The sequence below is a fragment of the Acomys minous genome, assembly GCF_964271855.1.
Source record: "Acomys minous genome assembly, chromosome: 8".
In the NCBI taxonomy this organism is placed as follows: domain Eukaryota; kingdom Metazoa; phylum Chordata; class Mammalia; order Rodentia; family Muridae; genus Acomys; species Acomys minous.
Window position 1 is genome coordinate 58,138,447 of NC_140489.1, and position 22,023 is coordinate 58,160,469.

Below are 22,023 nucleotides of genomic sequence, written 5' to 3' on the forward strand. Positions count from 1 at the left end.
TATTATACTGCACACATTTAAGGTTTTGGCAGTGAACAGTGGCAATTTATATGGCACAAAATAAATATACTAAACACCAAGTTTTAGAAATAATGACAACAGGGTTTTCACAGTCTCCCAATTCTTTTTCTTATCATCTCCTGCCTGTCAAGGGTGTGGTGGGCATTCTAAAATATCAGAATCCTGGGGGTCTCTTATATTGCAGTTTGCAACTTATGGCTTGCTAAGAGGTATTAACTGGTAATTTGTTTTGCCAATTATTTATTCTAAAGGGTTAGTATGAGTAATTTCACATTTTATAGAAAGAAATAACTAGGTTATTAATGTTCTTTCATGCCTGCCTTAGTCATAAGAGAACTGCTTAAAATACAGCTTTTAACCCCAAAGAACTCTGACTTCTGACAAATTGTAATGTTGTGCTTCTTGTAGTGAACCTGTGAACTGGGTATAGAGCACTTCGCTAAAACGGCCTTTACTGTGATTTTCAGTAAGTAAAACTCAGTTAATTGAGCATGAAATAAATTCCCCAAACCAGTTTCCAGGGAAAGTTACTGTCTTAAGTCAGACCTGCTCTGATTTAGTTGCCGTGACCTGTGGCCTTCCATTTTTGGATACTTAACTTGGAGGAATTTATTCACTATCCCTTCTTTGACACAGTACTGCACTCTAGCATGCCAGGAGGGCAAGGGTCGCCCCAGGCTTCACCATGGTCACTGTTATCTAAGGCTAAGCAAACTCTGCAGGAGGTCTTGATAGGCAGATGTGTGCACCCCTATCTAGAAGCTCCAGCCTGAACCACTGCACTTGGCCAACTCTACCCAACCCCCAGTTGCCAGTGTTTTCCTCTACCGCCCCTATCGAAAGGGCAGCCTCAGGCTAGTTCGGACCCCCTCCAGCGACCTCGCGGCCAGTTCCGTGCGGAACCGTCGCCGTCTTTAGCTGGATCGCGGCCTGCACTGGGAAGAGTCTAGCCCCAGGACCGATCGGGCCGGGTCTCCATCGGCAGCCGCCTTCAGAGGATCTCGCTCAGGCCATCTCCTCCACTCGGTCCTCCAGCCGCGAAGATGTCGTCCAACGTCAGCTTGCTGCACGAGACCTCCCGGCAAGTCTTGGCAGGAGGGTCGGCAGGTAAGGTGGCCGGCTCCCCGCGCGCTGAGGGCTCCTCACAGCACCACCCCACAACGTCGCTAAGACTTGCCTTCCAACCGAAGTTTTATGTAAATTTTCCACACAGGCAGCGAAGAGCCCTAGAGGCGTGCAGCCCTTGGCGGTGGTGGAGTCTTTTTTCGGTGCAGACTCCACCAGCCGGTCTGTTCTCAGGTTCCTGGTTTCTCTGTTCCTAGGCTGAGAAGCTTCAAAGGATTTGCCAGTCCCTGAAACGTACTGTCTCTGAAACTTACTGTGACTTTTAGAAAGTGTCTCACACTGCTCCTTGTCTTGACATCCTTTTACAGGAAAAGGATCTGGCGAGGTCTTAATTTTCTCATCAATTTTCTTTCAAGCTCCAGGCTAGAGAGGATCTTAACATGAATTTTGCCTGTCTTCACAAGGATTCTTACTGTATAATGTGCTTCTTGGGGATATATGCATGCCATAAATAGATAAGTTAAAATTAAACTTACACACTACCGTAGATGAACAACTTTGATGTAATGGACTCGCACTAATTTGCGGAGAGCTATGATGGGGAGAGGCTTTACAAAAAAAGACCTGGTAAAACCAGACTTGGTAATAATTATACCATTATAAGGATATTTTAAAGTAAGTTGGTTGAAAATTAGGTCTCATATACAATGATGCGTTTTAATTTTAAATATATAATTTAATTACCATACTTACGTTAGATCATAAATATTTATAAGTGTAGCTGTTCTTTCAAATTATGATTTATTATAATAATGATAAATAATATTAAGATTGATTAAAAGATGTCCAATACATACTTTGATTAGTAACCCTTGTCTTCAAACAACTTTGAACTTTGAACTAATGAGCTGCTTTAAATAATGACTAGTAATATATCATGACCTCGCTGCGTTCTAGGGGTCCCCTAAGCATCCAGACATGTCCCATAACCTGCATCCTTTCTTAAGGTGACGAAATCATGAAAATGAGGCATTTGTTTCTCATATGTACATATGTGTTTGTACTCTATGATCCTGAGCAAAGAACACCTGGCTAGACCAGAGGGAGCGTGAAGTTGGTTAACATCCCAAGTTATGCCCAGTGACTTACAGGCATCTCTGTTGGTTTGTATAATCATAAGATGTTCTAGGCACAGTTAAACACAAAGACTGCTAAAAAAAAAAAGTAGGACAGACTAGCCCTATTCATGCTAAATAGTCTTAGATAAGTATTTGGCACAGAGCCGGGCCTGGTGGTGCACGCCTTAATCCCAGCATTCGGGAGGCAGAGGCAGGTGGGTTGCTGTGAGTCCAAAGCCAGCCTGGTCTACAAAGTGAGTCCAGGACAGCCAACGCTACACAGAGAGACCCTGTCTCAAAAAACCAAAACCAAAACCAAACAAGAAACAGTATTTGGCACAGATAGATACATAGATGCCATCATATATTGTTATGTTAAAGTTGTTTTTTATAAAATTGTGTTTGTTTCCCTCTTAACCTGGATATCACCCGAAGAATTGAGGCTCTATTATATTATTTATCAAGCTTCACAACACAATACTGATCAGTTTTAGTCTATTCTTGACCCGCTAAGCTAGTCTGGCTTCCTCCCAGTGCAAATTCCAGGGATACTTGTACTTCATGGCTTTTCTGCTCTACAGACTCTCTCCTCATCTCTCCTGAACCTCTGCCTTGCCTGAATCCCCTACTTCCTCCTCCAACTCCTCCTTTGAAGGAGGGCAGGAAGTCTCTCCCCTGTTCAGTGATTTGTTGTAAGTGGCTTTATTGGCATATCAGGGGACAATTGAGGAGCAGTGTTTACACAACACTGAGACAGGAAATTCTCTGAACAAGGATTGCAACCAAATAATTGTGTGTGATGGTGGTGGTGGTGGTGGGGTACAGAAACCAGCATTTGAATTACACAGTAACCTTATGCCTATATCCTTATTAATGTAAATGGAAAATAATCAGTTAATATGAATAAATGTTAAGCAACCTAGAAATAAATTTTAAATAGGCTGGCTGATTTATATAGTTTACACTGTTGCATTCTTAATAGGTAAAAAGCGTAATTAATCCTTTCATCTTCCTGAGGTCATATTTTTAAAAACATATTAATAAAAACTCAAATGTACTGAAACTGTAGTAATGCAGGGCTGATCCTATTATATGTTTGGATGTGATATGTTTTCAGTACAACCATATTCTGAATTGAAATTCCTCTGCAGTGGCGTGTGTGGTTCTGCATCCGGTGGGAGCTGGCCTTTGCTTGGTATTCTCCCAGGAAACTCGGGCTGTTGAGCACAAAGCTGGAAGGGCATGTTCCAGGGTGGAAAAGGGTGAAGCACAGGGTCAAAGGAGCTCAGGGCTCCAAAACCTGGGCCAGGAGGCAACAAAGGCCCAGCCTGTGTGTGTATAGGTGTTGCTTTATGCTGCTTGGAGCTCTGAAACCAAGAGAGGCCAAGGTGAGAGCCTGGTTTTGTCTAGGCAGACGAAACGGCTGCATCAGGGACAGCCAGCCACTTGCTCCTGCACTGAAGAATTCTCTGGGGAGAAGGGCAGCTCTTACTTGCTCAGAATAAATGACAAGTATCAGATGATCTTTGATGAAACAGATTACTTCATGTGAAACAGGGACTTCTAAACCTTGGGCTGTGGGAGGGGTTTGAGGGTGAGTGTGTTTGATGCACTAGGCCAAGGGGAACCAAGGATACCTCATTTACATGTAGTCATCTGTCCTATCATAAGAAAGAGAAAGCTGTGCATAATTGTCCTATGAGTGGGGAAAGGACTCTAGGTACAGTTAAAGGTCCTAGGTTAAAAGCCAAGACGCTAAAATATCTCATAAGCATAGGGAGGGTGTCTGGAGGAATCACCAGGTGCTTCATGAACAGTTTCTTATCAGGAAAGGGTTGGGCTTGTAATCTCCCAGAGGGCTGTGTGATTCTCCTTAGAAGACCTGGGGTTCCCCAGATCAGGCAGAGAGGGAACCCAGCTAAGAAAGGGAGTCCATTATTTTAAACTCAGAGGCCAGACTTCTGACTTTAACAGCAGGGTGTGGTGGCAATCACCTTTAATCCCAATGCTTGAGAGGCTGGCCAGCCTGATCTATAGAGTGAGACTCTATCTAAAAAACAAACAGGAAATATAGTGGTACCTGGAAATTTGTTTAAAATGTTGGACTGTAGACTTCCAAGTATGACTGTACCAAAACCCAAATTTTAGATAGGCTTCAGGTTATTGGCTAATATTTTTATTTTAAAAGCACTGTGTTAGATCTTTGATCAAAAGTACTACAGAGAGTGGGAGGGCTCAATCCATATAGTAGAGTGCTGCAAGTAAACCGTTTTTGGCTTTTGCTGTGGATCAGAGTGGGCCCGGAGGTAGGAAGGGAATGAATTCTATAGCCCTCATAATGTGCCCTGTGTTAGTTTTTAGGAATATTTTCCACCTTTCTTCTATACTCTGCTAAATAAGCTGCTTGTACTTTTATTTCTAACACTGGCATGTGCTCCTCTATTTTTTTCTCTTTTAGAATATTAACCATTTCTCGAAGTCTGGCTGGGGAATTACCCCCTTCCCCATTATTATTTTGCAATTTTTTTCCCTTCTAGGTTCTTCCAGCTTTAACATTCTCATTAACATGTCAATAATGCAAATATTAAACTAGATAATAACTATTGAGTCAGTTCTATGCTAACGCCTATTGAATGTTCAATTTCAATCAGTTCTAGGCTAATGCCTTCTTTTATTTTGGATCACTATTGCTGTGATGAAACGCCATGAACAAAAACAACTTGGGGAGAAAAGGTTTTATTTGGCATACACTGCCATATTGCTGTTTGTTATTGAGGGAAGTAAGGACCGGAACTCAAAACAGGGCAGGAACATGAAGGCAGCAGCTGGTGCAGAGGCCATGGAGGAGTGCTGCTTACTGGGTTGGTCAGCCTGCTTTCTTACAGAACTCATGGCTACCAGCCCAGAGGTGACCTCACTCACAAAGGCCTGGGCTCCCACATCAATCGCTAAGAAAAATCTCTACAGCCTTGCTCTATAGCTCAATCTTATGGAAACATTTTCTCAATTGGGATTTCCTTCTCTCAGATGACTCTGGCCTATGTCAAGTTAACAAAAAATTAGGCAGCAGATGCCCATTGAATGTTAAATGCTACAGGTCTATGCTTCACAGGAATTAATATCTTTAATCTTCTCATGGGTCCACAAGGCAGACAACATCATACATAATTCCCATTCACAGAAGAACTGAGAAACAGGAAGTTAGGGGTAGAGAAGGTAGTAGGGGAATGTTACTCTCATTGCTAGACATTTTCAGAAGTTAGAGGGATCATGTGTGCCCTCTCTTACTCTCTGTAGCTCCTATTAGATTACAAATCTTAAAGAACTCTTTTATCTACAACTACAAGTCTTTAAATGTGCTCACTAAATACCATTATGCCTATCTAGAAGGGATAAGACTCACTTTTGTCCAAAATAAAATCTATTTCTTTTAATGGCAATCCACCCAGGGCCTCCACATGCAACTGGGCAAATTTTGGACTGAAAAGGGCCTATGGACAAGGACCATGTAGCCCATACTCAAAGTTGGACTATCCTGAAGAACCACCACCTTCTTCTCTTCCTCTTCCTCTTCTTCTTCCTCCTCTTTCTCCTCCTCCCCCTCCCCCTCCTTCTTCCCTTTTCCCTTCTCCTCTTTCTTCCTTTTCTTCTTCTTTTCCTGTTGCTTACAAATCTACCTATGATTACCAACAAGCACAACAACAACAATGACAGAACTCCTCACACTGTTTTGGCTTCTAGTGTCCTTAACTTTAAAATCTGCCCCCCCTTTTTTTAAACATCATCAAGTTCTGGGAGGCTTCCCTGTCATTCACATGATCAGCTCTTACTTTACGTCGGACCATCGACTCACTTCAGATAGCCCTCTTGCTCTTCTTTTAGTTGGATACTTATCTTATTACTTTTAGTTATGTGTATGTGTGTGGTCTGTGTGGATATGTTCAGCTGAAGGCCAGGGACCCTCTGAGGACGGAGGCCTGGGATTTGTACAAAGTGGGTTCTAGGGATTGAACTCAGGTCTTCTGCAAGAGTGGTATATTCTTTTAACTGCTGAGCCACCTCCCTGGCTCTGCCTCTTTATTCTTAGTGACTAGTTTGTGCCCATCTACATGTTCTGAAAGCCCATGGGGTTGCTCTTTTGTTTCTTTTTTCTTTTCCATGTCATCTATAATCCTTCCAGGCCCACTCAGATGTTTATTTACTCCAAACTCTCATGAAACTTTTGCACCCAAAATCAGAATCTCCTGAGTGCTGTGCTGAAGTTTCTCTGGTTTCCTGGGAAGTCTTTCTCTTACTAGGAAATGCTGTCAGATTTTCTTGTAAGTTTACCACTAGACTATACACACCAGGTGCCTTTCACATTGGCAAACCTAGGATCTCTCTACAATCTCTCAGAAACTTACTCTTCAAAGTCACTGCTAGAAGGATACTAGTTCTCCAACATTTTTGTCACCTACCCTAGCCTCAGTCTGGTCCTTTGTGATTTGTAGGTATATACCCCATGTCTTCATCAATTTCTGTATTCTACTTTGTACATCTCCCCAAATGCCATCACTTTGGTTGAAATTAACTGTTTGATCAAATTATTCTGGAAAAAAGTGTGGGGGATGTCTAATTTTGTGTTAAACACAGTTCAAGTACTTTGTGAATTGTAATATCATTAATGGTTTTAAGCAAAGGAGAGTGAAGTGGCAGTCTGTTCTGGGCAGGGGAAACCTGGGATTCATGGACATTCTTCAAGAGATTAGTTCTGAGAGCTTATAAAACTATTTCTTATTCTAAAAGATAGAGTGTATGAGACTTTCAACCAAAATGGTTAAAAGATATAGAATAATTTTCAATCTTTTTTAAATTTCTGGATCTTCTATATCTTAAATGTTTCATTTTCGTAACATTTTTCTCTATTTTTAATCCTATCATAATGGTTTAAATATACTTAAAGGTGATGCATTAATGGTACTTTTACTAAGAGTCTTCTAGATTTTAATTTGTAGTAGGTAATAAAAAGGCTGATTCACCAGGGGGTAATCAAGGTTAAATTTTTGATCAAGTAAATTTCTTTTTTAGAATGGGTGCAAAAGGGACACACATGTGATTTGGATAAATGACACCTTTGGAAATTTGGGATTTGAGGAACTGTAATTGTTTGATAATAAATAGCAGGTTGTGGTGAAACAGGTGAGCACTGTGACACATCAAAGAGAGGCTGGGACCCATTATCTGGATAATTAGGGAGGAAAAAGAAAACCCCTATTTTAACCAGAAAGGAGGAAGCAACTATATTGCTCAAATTAATTATAAAATACCTTTAAAGTGTGTGTGTTAATTAAAATGTAGTCTTCTCTCTCTAGGGAAACCTAGTCTTCAAAAATATGAAAGAAAGAACAAAACAGGCATTGAATCACTACATTTCAAATTATTTCATGTTTTGTTCTTGTGAATGGTGTTTTAAAAGTTTTGCTACTGCTGCCCTGTGGATACGTTATTCAGTTGACATAAAACAACTTTCCCCAATATTTTTGAAACAGGCTGCTAAACCAGACCTTTCTTGCCCAGGCGCCAGCATAGCCACAGTGGCTCAGAATATTAAAGACTCTGTTTCAGAGGTAACACAGCAGAGCTTGAAAAATGTTTGTGACCTACATTAAGGAGTAAATAACAGAAGCCAGCTCACAGAAGATTCACATATTCTTAGGTTCTACCTCCAAGAGGAGAAGTAGTCCCGGGTTCAAATAATTTTTAAGATTGTTAACTATAACTATGCTTAGAACAGTATTTTGTTTCAGGTACTTAGTAAATAATGTGAAAAAATATCTTTGGGTCTAAAAAATCCCTGTCATTTCTTGACCAGAGGCTCACAATAACAATTTGATATTTCAGGACTCCAAACTGCAAAGAGATGTTACAAATCATTGCTGATTGCCTTAAAACTTGTCATTACAGTTTCATTTTTAATTGTGTTCGTGTACATGTACCATGGCGTGCATGTGGTGATCAGAGAACAACTTGCAGGAGTCGATATTCTCTTTTACGTGGATCCAAAGAATCTAACGCAGGTCACCAGGCTTGTCCTTCAGCCACTTGCAGGCCCATTTGCAGACATCTTTATGATTTAAGCAGTGGTGTATTTAAAACGTAAATGAATGAATGAGTGAATAAAAGGAATTAGATTTTGAAATTCCTACAGGAATTTCATGCTAGACTTGACTGATTTATTTTCTTTGCAATGGTAGTATTTGAACCTAGGGCTTCACACAGGCCAGGCCAGCATTCTACCACTGAAGCATAACCCTAGTCTTTAAATTATTTTTCTTAACAATTTTCTTATCCCTTTGCTTTCATTCTTGCATTGGCATTATATCTAAACTGGAAAATTGTTATTTTTTTCAAGTAATCAGAATATCTACATTGTTGTAGTGTCAATTACTATTGAATCTTGATATGATTATAATTTCTCTGCCTTTTAAATATTCTTTAAAATCAATGTATTTTGGCTGTTATGTAGAGGCTTATAAAAACTTGCTAGTGCTGCCAAAACCATGTCACAAGAAGTTTATTTTTTCGAAATACTTGGGGCTAAAAGTCCATAATCAAGGTTGTCAAGACAGGCACTAAAGGAGAATCTAGATGAGTCTCTTAGTTCCCTGCAGTCCTTAGTATTTTTAGTTGTTGATATGTTAGTCCAGTGTTCGAGTCCATCCTCGCATACCATCTTTTCTTTCTTTTTTTTTTTTTTAAGACACTGGGTTCTGTGTTTATGTCCAGATTTCCCAGAGTTCTTATAAATTCCATTCTGATCCTTTATATCCTATTTTAATCTGCAGATATTTATCCACAAAAAATTGTATTTTCAAATGTGGTTACATTCACTGACACCAAGGACGAGCACATTGACATATCTCCCCCTTCGCATACATGTGTATATGCATGTATGTGTGTGGTGTATGTGCAGTGGGTACAATCAGCACTTCATGCGTGTGAGTCAGGCTTTGACACTGGTGTCCTCCTCTATTACTCTCCACTTTAGTTTTTGAGACAGGGTCTCTTACGGAACCTTATGATAGCTTTGGCCCGATGGTCAGTGGCTTTTCTCTCCCCAGTCCCCTTTCCATGCTGGGGTGACAGACAAGTGCCCTGCCATACCCAGTTTTTTCATGGATGCTCAGGATCCAAATTCAGGTCCTCATGTTTGTTCAGCACTTCACCCACTGAGACAACTCCCCGGGCCCTAGGTATATCTTATTTAGGCGTATGGATGGACTTAAAACTTCCCTTATACTGTGTTTCTCATATCCAAATCTGTGGTTTTATGATCTTTTTTTTTTCTTCCATTGTCAACCTTTCTGAAAGTTTCTCACTTATCTTCAACTTACTATAAATGGGGTCAACCTTCTTCCTGTCTCTTTATTCATTTATTTTGACGGGGTCTCTCTCAATCTGTGGCTAGGGCTGTCCTGCTTCTCACTGTGAACCAGCCTGGCCTTGCAATCGCAGCAGTTCTGTGGACTGTCTCCAGAGTATAGGCTTTGGCTCCTACACCCAGCTGCTGAGTCCTTTACTGTCTCCCCTGAGAACTATCCAGGCTCACCTGCTATTTTCCCGATAAAAGGCATCTGCCCTTTTGCTGATTTGTAAACTTAACTATTTACAGCACCTCCCAGGTCTGTATCTGCAACTTCTTTGTTCCTTGAAGATGCACATTTATTATTTTAAGAAATAATATAGTGTTAATTCTCTTAGAATTCCATGCATGCATACAATATATTTTGAATACTCCAAAACTAATCTTTGGAGTCCTCCCCTGACTCTTCCCAGCTCATCCACCACTTCTTACCCACTCCCACCTCCTGTCTTTCTTAAAAAAAAAAATTAATGTAGTATTTGTTTTAGATTTTCAAATTAAAAATTTTTTAATTTGTTCACTTTACATCTCGATTGCAACCCTCTCTGTTGTTGCTTCCTGCTTCCCTCCCTCCTCCCTGTCCCCAGCCCTCAGAAAGGGGGAGCCCTTCTCCCTTATCATCTGACCTCAGTCTGTCAAGTCGCACTTGGACTGCCTGTATCCTCTTATTCCGCGGCCTGGCAAGGTCACCACACCAGGGAAAGTAATCAACAAGTGGGCACCAGAGACCATGTCAGAGGTAGCCCTTCTTCCCCATATTATGGGACTCACAAAGAGACTGTGCTGCCTGTAGACTACATCTGAGCAGAAAGTCTAGGTCCCCGCCATGCATGGTCCTTGGTTGGTGCATAAGTCCCTGCAGCACCTCCTCCCCTGCCCCTGGATTGGTTGGCCCCATTAGTCTCTTTGTGGAGCTCCTGTCCCCTCCAGGTCCGTCTTTCCACCAATTCTTCTATAAGACTCCCTGAAATCCACCCAAAGTTTGACTGTGAGGCTCAGCATCTGCTTCCATCTCCCGCTGGGTGGAGTCTTCCAGAGAACTTCTACGGTAGGCTTCCCACTTGTTCCTTCTCTTCAGCCACTTTCAGTGTCCATTCTATTTGCCCTTCTGAATGAGAATTAAGGATTCTCCCTAGGCTTCTCCTTGTTAATTAGTTACTTTAGGTCTGTATATTGTAGTGGAGTTATCCTGTATTATTTGGCTAATATTTACTTATGAGGGAGTATATACCATGTGTGTCTTTCTGAGTCTGGGCTACCTCACTCAGGATCCATTTTACTGCAGATTTCAAGATTTTTCTTGTTTTAGTAGCTAAGTAGTATTCCATCGTATAAATGTAGCACAGTTTCTTTATCTATTCCTTGTTTGAGGGACATCTAGGTTATTTAGCTTCTTTAGGCCTGTAGATTGTAGAATGGCTATCCTGTATTATGTGGATAACATCTGCTTATCAGTGAGTATATATCATGCATGTCTTTCTGGGTCTGGGTTACCTCACTCAGGATGATCATTTCTAGTTCCATACATCTGCCTGCAAATTTCAAGATTTCCTTGTTTTAATAGCTGAATAGTATTCCATTGTGTAAATGTACCACAGTTTCTTTATCCATTCTTCTGGTGAGGGACATCTAGGGTGTTTCCAGATTCTGGCTATTATGAAAAAAGCTGCTATGAACATAGTTGAGCAAATGTCCTTGTTGTATGGTGGAGCATCTTTTGGGTATATGCCCAGGAGTGGTATACTGGGCCTTGAGGTAGTAGTACTATTTACAATTTTTTGAAAAACCACCAGATTGATTTCCAAAGTGGTTGTACAGGTTTGCACTCCCAGCAACAATGTAGCAATGTTTCCCTTATCCACATCCTCACCAGCATGTGATGTCACTTGAGTCTTTGATCTTAGCCATTCTGACAGGTGTAAAGTGGAATTTCAGAGTAATTTTAATTTTCTTTTTTTTAATTTTTAATTTTTTAAAAAAATTTTTCTTTATTAATTTATTCTTGTTACATCTCAATGGTTATCCCATCCCTTGTATCCTCCCATTCTTCCCTCCTTCCCATTTTCCCCTTATTCCCCTCCCCTATGACTGTTCCTGAGGGGGATTTCCTCCCCCTGCATATGCTCATAGGGTATCAAGTCTCTTCTTGGTAACCTGCTATCCTTTCTCTGAGTGCCACCAGGTCTCCCCCTCCAGGGGACATGGTCAAAGGTGAGGCACCAGAGTATGTGAGAAAGTAATATCCCACTCTCCACTCTACTGTGGAGAATGTTCTGTCCATTGGCTAGATCTGGGTAGGGGTTTAAGGTTTACCGCCTGTATTGTCCTTGGCTGGTGCCTTAGTTTGAGTGGGACCCCTGGGCCCAAATCTGCCTATCATAATGTTCTACTTGTAGGTTTTTAGGACCCTCTGGATCCTTCTACTTTGCCATTCTCCCATGCATCTCTCATCTAGAGTCCCACTAGAATGTCCTCCCTTCTGTCTCAGTTTCCTGGTAAGTGAAGGCTTTCGTGGGACATGCCCCTTGGGCTAATATGCAGATATAAGTGAGTATAAACCATTTGAGTCTTTCTGCTTCTGGGTTAACTCACTCATTATGATCATTTCTAGCTCAATCCATTTATCCACAAATTTCGGGAATTCCTTGTTTTTAATAGCTGAGTAGTATTCCATAGTGTATATGTACCACAGTTTCTTTATCCATTCTTCTACTGAGGGACACTTAGGCTGTTTCCATGTTCTGGCTATTATGAATAAGGCTGCTATGAACATGGTTAAGCAAATGTTCTTGTTGTGTGCTGGAGCATCTTCTGGGTATACTCCAAGGAGTGGAATAGCTGGGTCTTGAGGAAGCCCTATTCCCATTTTTCTGAGATAGCACCAGATAGATTTCCAAAGTGGCTGTACTAGTTTGCATTCCCACCAGCAATGAAGGAGTGTTCCTCTCTCCCCACATCCTCGCCAGCATGTGGTGTCGCTTGAATTTTTGATCTTTGCCATTCTGATGGGTGTAAGATGGAATCTCAGAGTTGTTTTGATGTGCATTTCCCTGATGATTAAGGAGGCTGAGCATTTCTTTAAGTGTTTCTCAGCCATTTGATATTCCTCTGTTTAGTTCCAAGCCCCATTTCTCAGTTGGGTTATTTGGTTTGGTGGTGTTTAATTTCTTGAGTTCTTTATATATTTTGGATATTAGACCTTTGTCAGATGTAGGGTTGGTGAAGATCTTTTCCCAGTCTGTAGGCTGTCGCTTTGTTCTCTTGACAGTGTCTCCTGCCTTACAGAAGCTTCTCAGCCTCATGAGGTCCCATTTATTAATTGTTGACATTAATGTCTGGGCTGTTGGTGTTCTGTTCAGGAGGTTGTCTCCTGTGCCAATATGTTCCAGGCTCTTCCCCACTTTTTCTTCTAAGTGACTTAGTGTCTCTGGTTTTATGTTGAGGTCTTTAATCCACTTGGATTTGGGTTTTGTACAAGGTGACAAATATGGGTCCAGTTGCATTTTTTTACACATGGACATCCAGTTAGACCAGCACCATTTGTTGAAGATGCTATCTTTTTTCCATCGAATGGATTTGGCTTCTTTTTTAATTTTCATTTCCCTGATGACTAGGGATGTTGAACATTTCTTTAAGTGTTTCTCAGCCATTCGTTATTCCTTGGTTCAGAATTCTGTTTAGTTCTGTACCTCATTTTTAATTGGATTGTTTTGCTTGGTGTTTAATTTTTTTTAAGTTCTTTATATATTTTGTATATTAACTCTTTATCAGATGTAGAGTTGATGAAGATCTTTTCCCAGTCTGTAGGCTGTCATTTTGTTCTGTTGACAGTGTCGTTTGCCTTTCAGAAGCTTTTCAGTTTCATGAAGCCCCATTGATTAATTGTTGATCTTAGAGCCTGAGCTGTTGGTGTTCTGTTCAGGAAGTTGTCTCTTGTGCCTATGAGCTCTAGCAGATTTAGTTTGTCTGGTTTTATGTTGAGGTCTTTAATCCACTTGGACTTGACTTTTGTTCATGGTCTATTTTTTTTGTAAGGGTCTATTTTCATTTTTCGACATGTAGACATGTAGTTAGAACAGCACTATTTGTTGAAGATTCTCTCTCTCTCTCTCTCTCTCTCTCTCTCTCTCTCTCTCTCTCTCTCTTTTGTTACATTGTATGGTTTTGGCTTCTTTGTCAAAAAAATAAGTGTCCTTAAGTGTGTTGATTTATTTCTGGGCCTTAAATTCGATTCCATTGATCTGCCTGTCTGTTTCTATGCCAATACCATGCAGTTTTTATAGCTGTTGCTCTATAGTACAGCTTGAGATCATAGATGGAGATTCCTCCAAAGATCTTTTATTGTATTGGGTTGTCTTTGCTAGTCAGGAGTTTTTGTTTCTTCATATGAGGTTGAGAATTGTTCTTTCAATGTTTGTAAATAATCGGTTTTGGTATTTTGATGGGAATTGCACTGAATCTGTAGACTGGTTTTGGTAAGATGGCCATTTTTGCCATGCTAATCATAACATTTCATGAGCAGGGGACATTTTTCCATCCTTTCTTCAGAAACTGAAGGTTTTTTTGTTTTTTGTTTTTAATACAAGTCCTTCACTTGTTTGGTTAGAATTACACCAAGATAATTTTTTGTGACTATTGTGAAGGGTGTTGTTTTCATAATTTTTTTCTCTTCCTGATTGTCTTTTGTATAAAGGAGGGCTACTGATTTTTTTTAGTTGATTTTGTATCCAGCCCCTTTTTGGAAGGTGTTTAACAGGTGTATAATTTGGAATTTGGGGGTCACTTATATATACTATCATATCATCTGCAAATAGTGATACTTTGTCTTCTTCTTTTCCAATTTGTATTCCTTTGATCTCCTTTAGCTGTCCTATTGCTCTAGCTAGGACTTCAAGTACTATATCGTCCTTGATTTCAGTGGAATTAATTTGTTTGTCTCCATTTAATTTGATGTTGGCTATTGCTTTTTTGTATATTGCCTTTACTATGTTTAGGTATGTGCCTTGTATCACCAATCTCTCCAAGACCTTGACATGATGGGTGTTAGATTTTTTAAATGCCGTTTCAGCATCTAAAAGATGACCATGACATTTTTCCTTCAGTTTGTTTATATGATGGATTACATAGATGGATTTCTGTATATTGAACCATGTGTGCATACCTTGGATGAAGCTTACTTGGTCATGGTGGATGATACTCTTGATGCATTCTTAGATTCAGTTTGTGTGTATTTTATTGAGTATTTTTATATCAACGTTCATAAAGGAAATTGCTCTGAAATTCTCTTTCTTTGTTGGGTCTTTGTGTGGTTTATATATCAAGGTGACAGTGGCCTCATAGAGTGTTCCTTCTGTTTTTATTTTGTGGAAGAGTTTGAACAGAATTGATATTAGCTTTTCCTTGAAGGTCTGGTAGAATTCTGCAATGAATCTATCAGGCCTTGGGCTTTTTTTTTTTTTTTTTTTTTTGGTAGACTTTTGATGACTGCTTCTATTTCCTTAAGAGATACAGGACTATTTAATTTGTTTACCTGATCTTTATTCAATTTTGGTAATGGGTAGCTTTCAAGAAATTTGTCAGTTTCATTTAGATTTTCAAATTTTATGGCATATAGGCTTTTGAAGTAAAACCTAATGATTCTTTGAATTTCCTCTGTGTCTGTCCTTATCTCTCCCTTTTCATTTCTTATGTTGTTGATTTGAATACTCTCCATCTTTTAGGTAGTTTGGCTGAGGGTGTGTCTATCTTGTTGATTTTCTCAAAGAACCAACTGTTGGTTTTGTTTATTTTTGGATTGTTTTCTTTGTATCTAATTTATTGATTTCAACCCTCAATTTATTGAGTTTGATGATTTACTGTCATGTACTCTTCTTTGATGTGTTTGCTTCTTTTGTTCTAGAGCTTTCAGGTGTCCTGTTAAGCTGCTAGTATGGAATCTCTCCAACTTCTTTATGAAGGTGCTTAGTGCTATAGAATTTCCCCTTAGCATTGCTTTCATTGTGTCCCGTAAGTTTGGGTATGTTGTGTTTTTATTTCTTTGAATTCTAGGATGTCTTTATTTTTTTCTATTTCATCTCTGACCCAGAGGTCATTGAGTAGGGAATTGTTCAGTTTCCATGAGCTTGTAGTCTTTTTGTTCTTTCTGTTGTTGGTGAGTTCCAGCTTTAATCCATGGTGGTCTGATAAGATGCAAGGGGTTATTCCGATCTTCCTGTATCTGTGGAGGTTTGCTTTGTGACCAAGTATAAGGTCAGTTTTGGAGAAGTTTCCCTGAGGTGCTGAGAAGGAGATGTATTATTTTGTATTTGGGTGAAATGTTCTGTAGATATCTGTTAGGTCCATTTGATGGCATTTTTAAGTTTCATTATTTCTCCATTTAGTTTCTGTCTCAATTATCTATCTATTGGGGAGAGTGGGGGTGTTGAAGTCTCCCACTATTAATGTGTGATGTGTGATTTAAGGTGTAGTGATCTTTTTTTTACGAATGTGTGTGCTCCTGCATTTGGAGCATAGATGTTCAGGATTAAAAAGTCATCTTGCTGTATTTTTCCTTTGATGAGTATGAAGTGTCCTTCCTCATCTCTTTTGATTAGTTTTGGTTCAAAGTTTTACTAGACTGGCTACTCCAGCTTGCTTCTTGCATCTGTTTGCTTGGAATACCTTTTCCAGCCCTTTATTCTGAAGTAATGTTTATCTTTATTGTGAGCCGTGTTTCCTATATGCAGCAGAATGATGGGTCCTGTTTTCACATCTTTTTTGTATGACTGTATCTTTTTATTAGGGATTTGAAGCCATTGATGTTGAGAGATATTAATGACCAATGGTTGTTAGTTCCTGTTTTGTTTTACTTTGTTTATGTTGGTGTTGTTGTATGTATCTCCTTTCTTTTGTTTTCGTGAGTGTGGGGTTATTTCCTGTGTTTCCTGTGATCCTGTAGTTATCCTCCTTGGGTAGGATTCCTTTTTCTAGTGTCTTTTCTTATCCTAGATTTGTGGCTAGGTACTGTCTAAACTTTTTTTCCCACAGAATATCTTGATTTCTCCATCTATGATGATTGAAAGGTTTGCTGAGTATAATAGTCTGGGTTGGCATCTGGGGTCTCTTGGTGTCTGCATGACTTCTGTCCAGGCCCTTCTAGCTTTCATAGTCTCTTTTGAGAAGTCAGGTGTAATTCTGATAGGTTTGCGGTTATATGTGACTTGGCCTTTTTCTCTTGCAGCTTTTAATATTCTTTCTTTCTTTCCATATAGTAAATGTTTTGATTATTATGTGGTTGGAGGATTTTCTTTTCTGTTCCAATCTGTTTGGAGTTCTGTAGGCTTGTTGTATGCTTATGGGCATTTATTTCTTTAGGTTGGGGAAGTTTTCTTTCATGATTTTGTTGAAAATGTGTTCTGGGCTATGTACCTTGGAGTCTTTTCCTTCTATTCCTATTATTCTTACGTTTGGTCTTTTTATAGTTTTTCAGATTTCTTGGATGTTTTGTGTCAGGAACTTTTTAGTTTTAACATTTTGTTTCACTGATTTATCGATAACTTCAACGTTATCTTCAACAGTTGAGATTCTTTGTTCCATCTCTTGTATTTTATTGTTGTTGCTTGTGTCCACAGGTCGTGTTCTTTCCTCTGGGTTTTCCAACTCCATGATTGCCTAAGATTGTGTTTTCTTTGTTGCTTCTAATCCCCTTTTTAGTCTTGAATAGTTTTATTCACTTCTTTCATTTCTTTCTCCCATTTGATTGTATTTTCCTGAAATTCTTTATAGGACTTATTCTATTCTTTCGTCTGATTGAATGTATTTTTCTGTGTTTCTTTGAAAGATTTATTTTCTTCCTGCAAGGCTTCTATCATTTTCATCACCTCAGATTTAAATCTTTTTCTTATGCTTCATTCATGGCTGTTAGTATCTCCAGGGCTTGCTGTTGTAGGACCTCTGGTTTCTCGTGGTTTCGTATGGCTCTGAGGTTTGTTACTTGTCTTCTTGAACTGGCCTCTAGCCATATGGTTGTCTCTGGTGTTAGTCAGCCTGGAGGTTCCTCCAATGGGGTTTTTGTCTGTCTCTGTCCCAGGTGGGCCAGGCCTGTAAGCAGGAATTAGAGAGGGATCCAAGGCCAAAGCTGCTCAGGTATCCCACAGTCCTCTTTGGAATGGCAGCTAATGTGAGTTGTCGCTCACCTCTGCTGGTTTACTTTCTGTGTCCCAGACAGGCCAGGCCAGAGAGCAGAGAGAGAGTTCTTCCTGTCTTCTTTTTTAAAATAACCTACTGCATACAATTTGTTGTTGCCTATATAGTCATGGGAACTGAATTCACCCTTAAAGAAAAATGTTTCTTCCTTCCTTAGAGACTATTCAGTATTTAGGGCTCCTCAGCTAGGTGTACGGGCTGATCAGCCACTCCCATCCATGTTGGAGTTTTGCAGAGCCATATGCTAATGTATACAATAGAAGTAACATGGACTTGACACTCAGTTGGGCTCTAGTGATTTTCAAAAACAGTCTAGAAACATATTTTAAAATTACCACCTCAAATGCTATTTTCTCTTTATTGTATACTTGTACTCATTGCTATTTTTATTTCAGACATATTCATTCTTTTTGTCAACCAAAGAAGTCATAAATAGACTTTTTTGAGTGTTTACTTAGGTCAGATTGATATTTTATAGTTATCATTGTTAATAAATATGATAAAATCAATAAGAACTGACAAGACACATCTGATCTTCCTGAGTGCTGTTCAAAGTATTTCACTTTCCTTAAATCACCTATATTAATTTCTGATTTCTTAAAGATAAGAAAGGTAAATCTCAGAGAAATTACTTTGCTCGTTCAAGATTAGTGACACAGTATGAAACCCAAATTCTGCACACCCCCCCAACTTCATCTCTCTCTGTTTTTCAGAACTTGAGCTCTCGGCCACTACTGTACACTGCTTAGGGTGCAGTGTGGGAAATGATGTACACAGCCCCATGTATATAGCATTGCCTTTTCACTCATTGGGTTAAGCATCCAGACCTGCTTTGAGAAGTTGACTAAACAGAGCCTAGGGGTGGTGCGGCAGACAGTAGCTTTAAATATCTGACCCAGCTCAGGTGAGAGATTCTCCTTGCACACCATGGATCACAACATTAACAGGTTCTCTTTTCTTTCATCCTTTACATGCACTTAGGTAAGTCTGTTCTAAGCCTTAGTAACCATATCTTTTTAATGGAACCCTTATCCAACGAAGTAAGGCACATGGAATTCCTTTTTGAGATAAAAGCATCCCCGCAGAACACACTGGAGCTTATCTGTAAAAAGGAAAAGTTTTCTCTGTGTAGCCTTGGCTGTCCTGGACTCACTTTGTAGACCAGGCTGCTCTCAAACTCTCAGAGATACAACTGAATCCGCCTCCCTGAGTGTGGGATTATAGGCATGCACAACCACATCACACCACATTTTAAGTTTTTTTGAAGTAGATGTAGCTTCAACCTTTTTTTCCTGAATATGAATAGCCAGTTAGGGTTAGATGCAAGAGTGGATTTAGTTTAGTGCATATTAAAAACTACAGAATTGTAGATTAAATATATGGCTTCTTTTTCTGTGTACTTTAACAGAATTAGATGACATCTACAGTGAAATAACGCACACAGAGAGTTTTATAAGACAAGTGCCTTAAGGAGAGGAAAGATGCCTGTCAGCATGCTAATACTTCTTCAATAGTTACCAATATTTTGGGATTTCAGAGTATAACAATTGTAGTAAAACATTGAGTTTCTTTTTTTCTTGTTGCTATTATTATTATTTTGGAAATTTATTGTAGGGAAACATTAAAGCACTTTGTAATAACAATATCACCTTCAGAGATCTGAGGGTGAACAGAGTTTACTTTGAGCTGCTAGGGACAGTGTATCATAGTGTCACTTCCATCAAAACCTAAGCTGATCCCTCTCTGCTTGTGCAGACCTATAGATGGCGCTGTCTTCCTATAACTTAGATGAAATGCTTAAAAAAGAAGCCTTAGGTAGACTTAGATCTAGAGGTACTTACGCTCTAATCAGACGTCATTACAAAGCATTTGGTGCAGATTCCTTCAGATGCCTTGCACAGAAGCTAGACGATCCTATACTTTAAAAATACAGAGGGCAGCACTATAGAATTAAACTTTTATTTAATTAGAATTAAGCTATGAGTTTTAATCATGTATGAGAAAATAGGCTAGATGTAGTAATACAGAGAGATGAAAAAACTATTTCAATTTGCTATAATATTTATTTTTTAATCGCAATCCTTTTTTGTGAGTTAGAGTCCTGGGTCAAACAAAAATTGTTGATCAATTTGGATAAATATCCTATTGATTGTTTTTTACAATGTTATAGGTCACTTGAAAGTTCTGGATCCTGTAATGTGGTTCTTCAAAATTATTATAGCTAGAGTGTGTATTACAGTAACATTAAATTATAAACTTCTGTCAGCAAGAGCAGGAGTCCCAAGTACACAACTGTTACAGTTTTGTATGGGAATCAGTCATAATGGTGTTCCTTGTTTTAATGCAGTGACATTTAACACAAGAAATTGGAGAGAGATGTGTGAATAATTTATTATCTTTAGATATAAATTTCAAATAAAAAAATTAGATTGATCCAAACTGGGTTATAAATTTGTTAGTGGGAAATATTTAATGTTGGTTTCTGTAAGCATACTTTTAGCCACACGATGGCAGTACAACTTTCTTATGGCTTCAAAAAATGCCTTTTAGTTTAATGATTATGAAATTAAACTTTCTTATCTTTTCTTAGTGAGAAATGTGTGAAGGTATGAAATTTTAGGGCAGTCGCAGTGAGGAAAAATGCTGGAAGTATTTAATATAAGCATTAGAAGAGAATCGTTAGTGACTTATTTGCTTTTATCTACTTACTTTTTTGATGAAGTGTTGTTCAGTTGCAGTAGGAAATCATACTCTTTAAAATTGGGAGTGCGGTGCCACAAAGTGGTAAGTCTTTTGGCGGCTTCCCCCAGACAGCAATGTTTTTCTGTGTTTGCTGATAGGCATCCAGTGCCTGTTTGTTTGGGATCAGAAGCTCAACAGAGACAAAGGGAAACATAAGGACAAAACTAACTAGAGACACTGGCATCTAAATCAGAAAATAAAATAAAAGCAGAGTTGTCTTTAATGCCTGTGTGATTCTTGGATTCTTTTGTACGTAGAAGGTTCATCTGTGTTGTCAATACTTATAAACTAATATTGCATATACTTACAATGTGCTCAAGGGAATGCTTACATAAAGTGCAATGCATAATATACAATATTATTTCCATTCTTAAGCACTCATTTCACCATTACTTTAGTTTTATGTTTGTTTATTTGTTTTCCCTCTATTAGTTGTAAACCCTGCACTATAAATATGTTATAGATAGAGACTGTCGGTTAGGTAGAGATCATATTTTCTTTATTTTGTGTGTCCTGGACAGCAAGTGGTTCATTGACATCCACTCAATAAGTACAGTGTTTCCCACAGAGCAATGTAACTCCACAGAGACTTACGCTGCTTACGCATCCTTGACTGTCCAGAGTGAATACGGCAGCAGTAAAGGAAGTAAGTTCTGCTCTGGTGACCTACTGCTCCGAGTTCATTCACAGCATCCATTTTACTAATGGATGGACTGTCCCTTGAGGGAACAGCAGTGCTTTTGACCACCTCTAAAAACTTTTGGTTTTGGACCTAGGGTACATCTAAATGATAGTGATTCTCTGTTAGCCAGTGTGATTTGCTCCCTCTAGCAAAATGTCTGATATATCATCAATGAAAGACAAACAGATGCTTGTGTACAAATATATACAGCAATGTTTTCTATTGTAAACTCAGTTTTCTAATTAGAATTGGGTTCTATAGTTTTGTAACGTCCTTTGTTAAGAGGTGGACCTTGTATTTTAGTTATACTGAAATCAAGCAGTTCTCCTCCTTTTTGAGTAACTGGCGACAAGGGTTTGCACCTGGCTCTGTGAACCACTTTATGGGCAGGTTGAGTCTTCAGACATCATCATGAAGGCCAGGGGTGGTGGTGGATGCCTTTAATCCCAGCAGAGTAGATCTCTGTGAGTTGTCTACATACAAGTTTCAGGCCAGCCTGGTCTACATAGCAAGTTTCAGTTCAGCTAGGACTCTATAGAAATCTCTAGATCAACAAAAAAAAAATCTGAATCTGTATATGGAAAGAAATAATAAAGAGCAGTGTAGAAATAAATGAAATGTTGACAAAAACTAATACAAATCACCAGGGAAACTATGAGATGATTCTTTGAAAAGAGATTCACAGTTACTATTTGTAAGAGAAACATAGAACATCATACATGTGTGCACATGTGTGTGTGTTACAGTGCCTTAAATCATAGATATTTTTACAGAAATGTGTTGCTTTAGGTGAGTAGGTTGATATCAAG

The 22,023-nt window shown here is 39.1% G+C and overlaps 1 protein-coding gene across 6 annotated transcripts in view; it reads left to right on the forward strand.

The window, feature by feature from the left end:
* SLC25A21 (solute carrier family 25 member 21) overlaps positions 1-22,023 on the forward strand; it is a 502,852-nt gene that overhangs the window by 18,021 nt on the left and 462,808 nt on the right. The window contains exon 1 of one of the 6 annotated variants that reach the window (XM_084791662.1): positions 672-1,128. The exons of the other annotated variants lie outside the window; for them this stretch is intronic. Within the exon in view, the coding sequence (XP_084647788.1) occupies positions 1,065-1,128 (64 nt within the window). The 5' untranslated portion in view covers positions 672-1,064. Of the gene's footprint in view, positions 1-671; positions 1,129-22,023 lie in introns of those variants that run through there. 6 annotated transcript variants of the gene reach the window in all.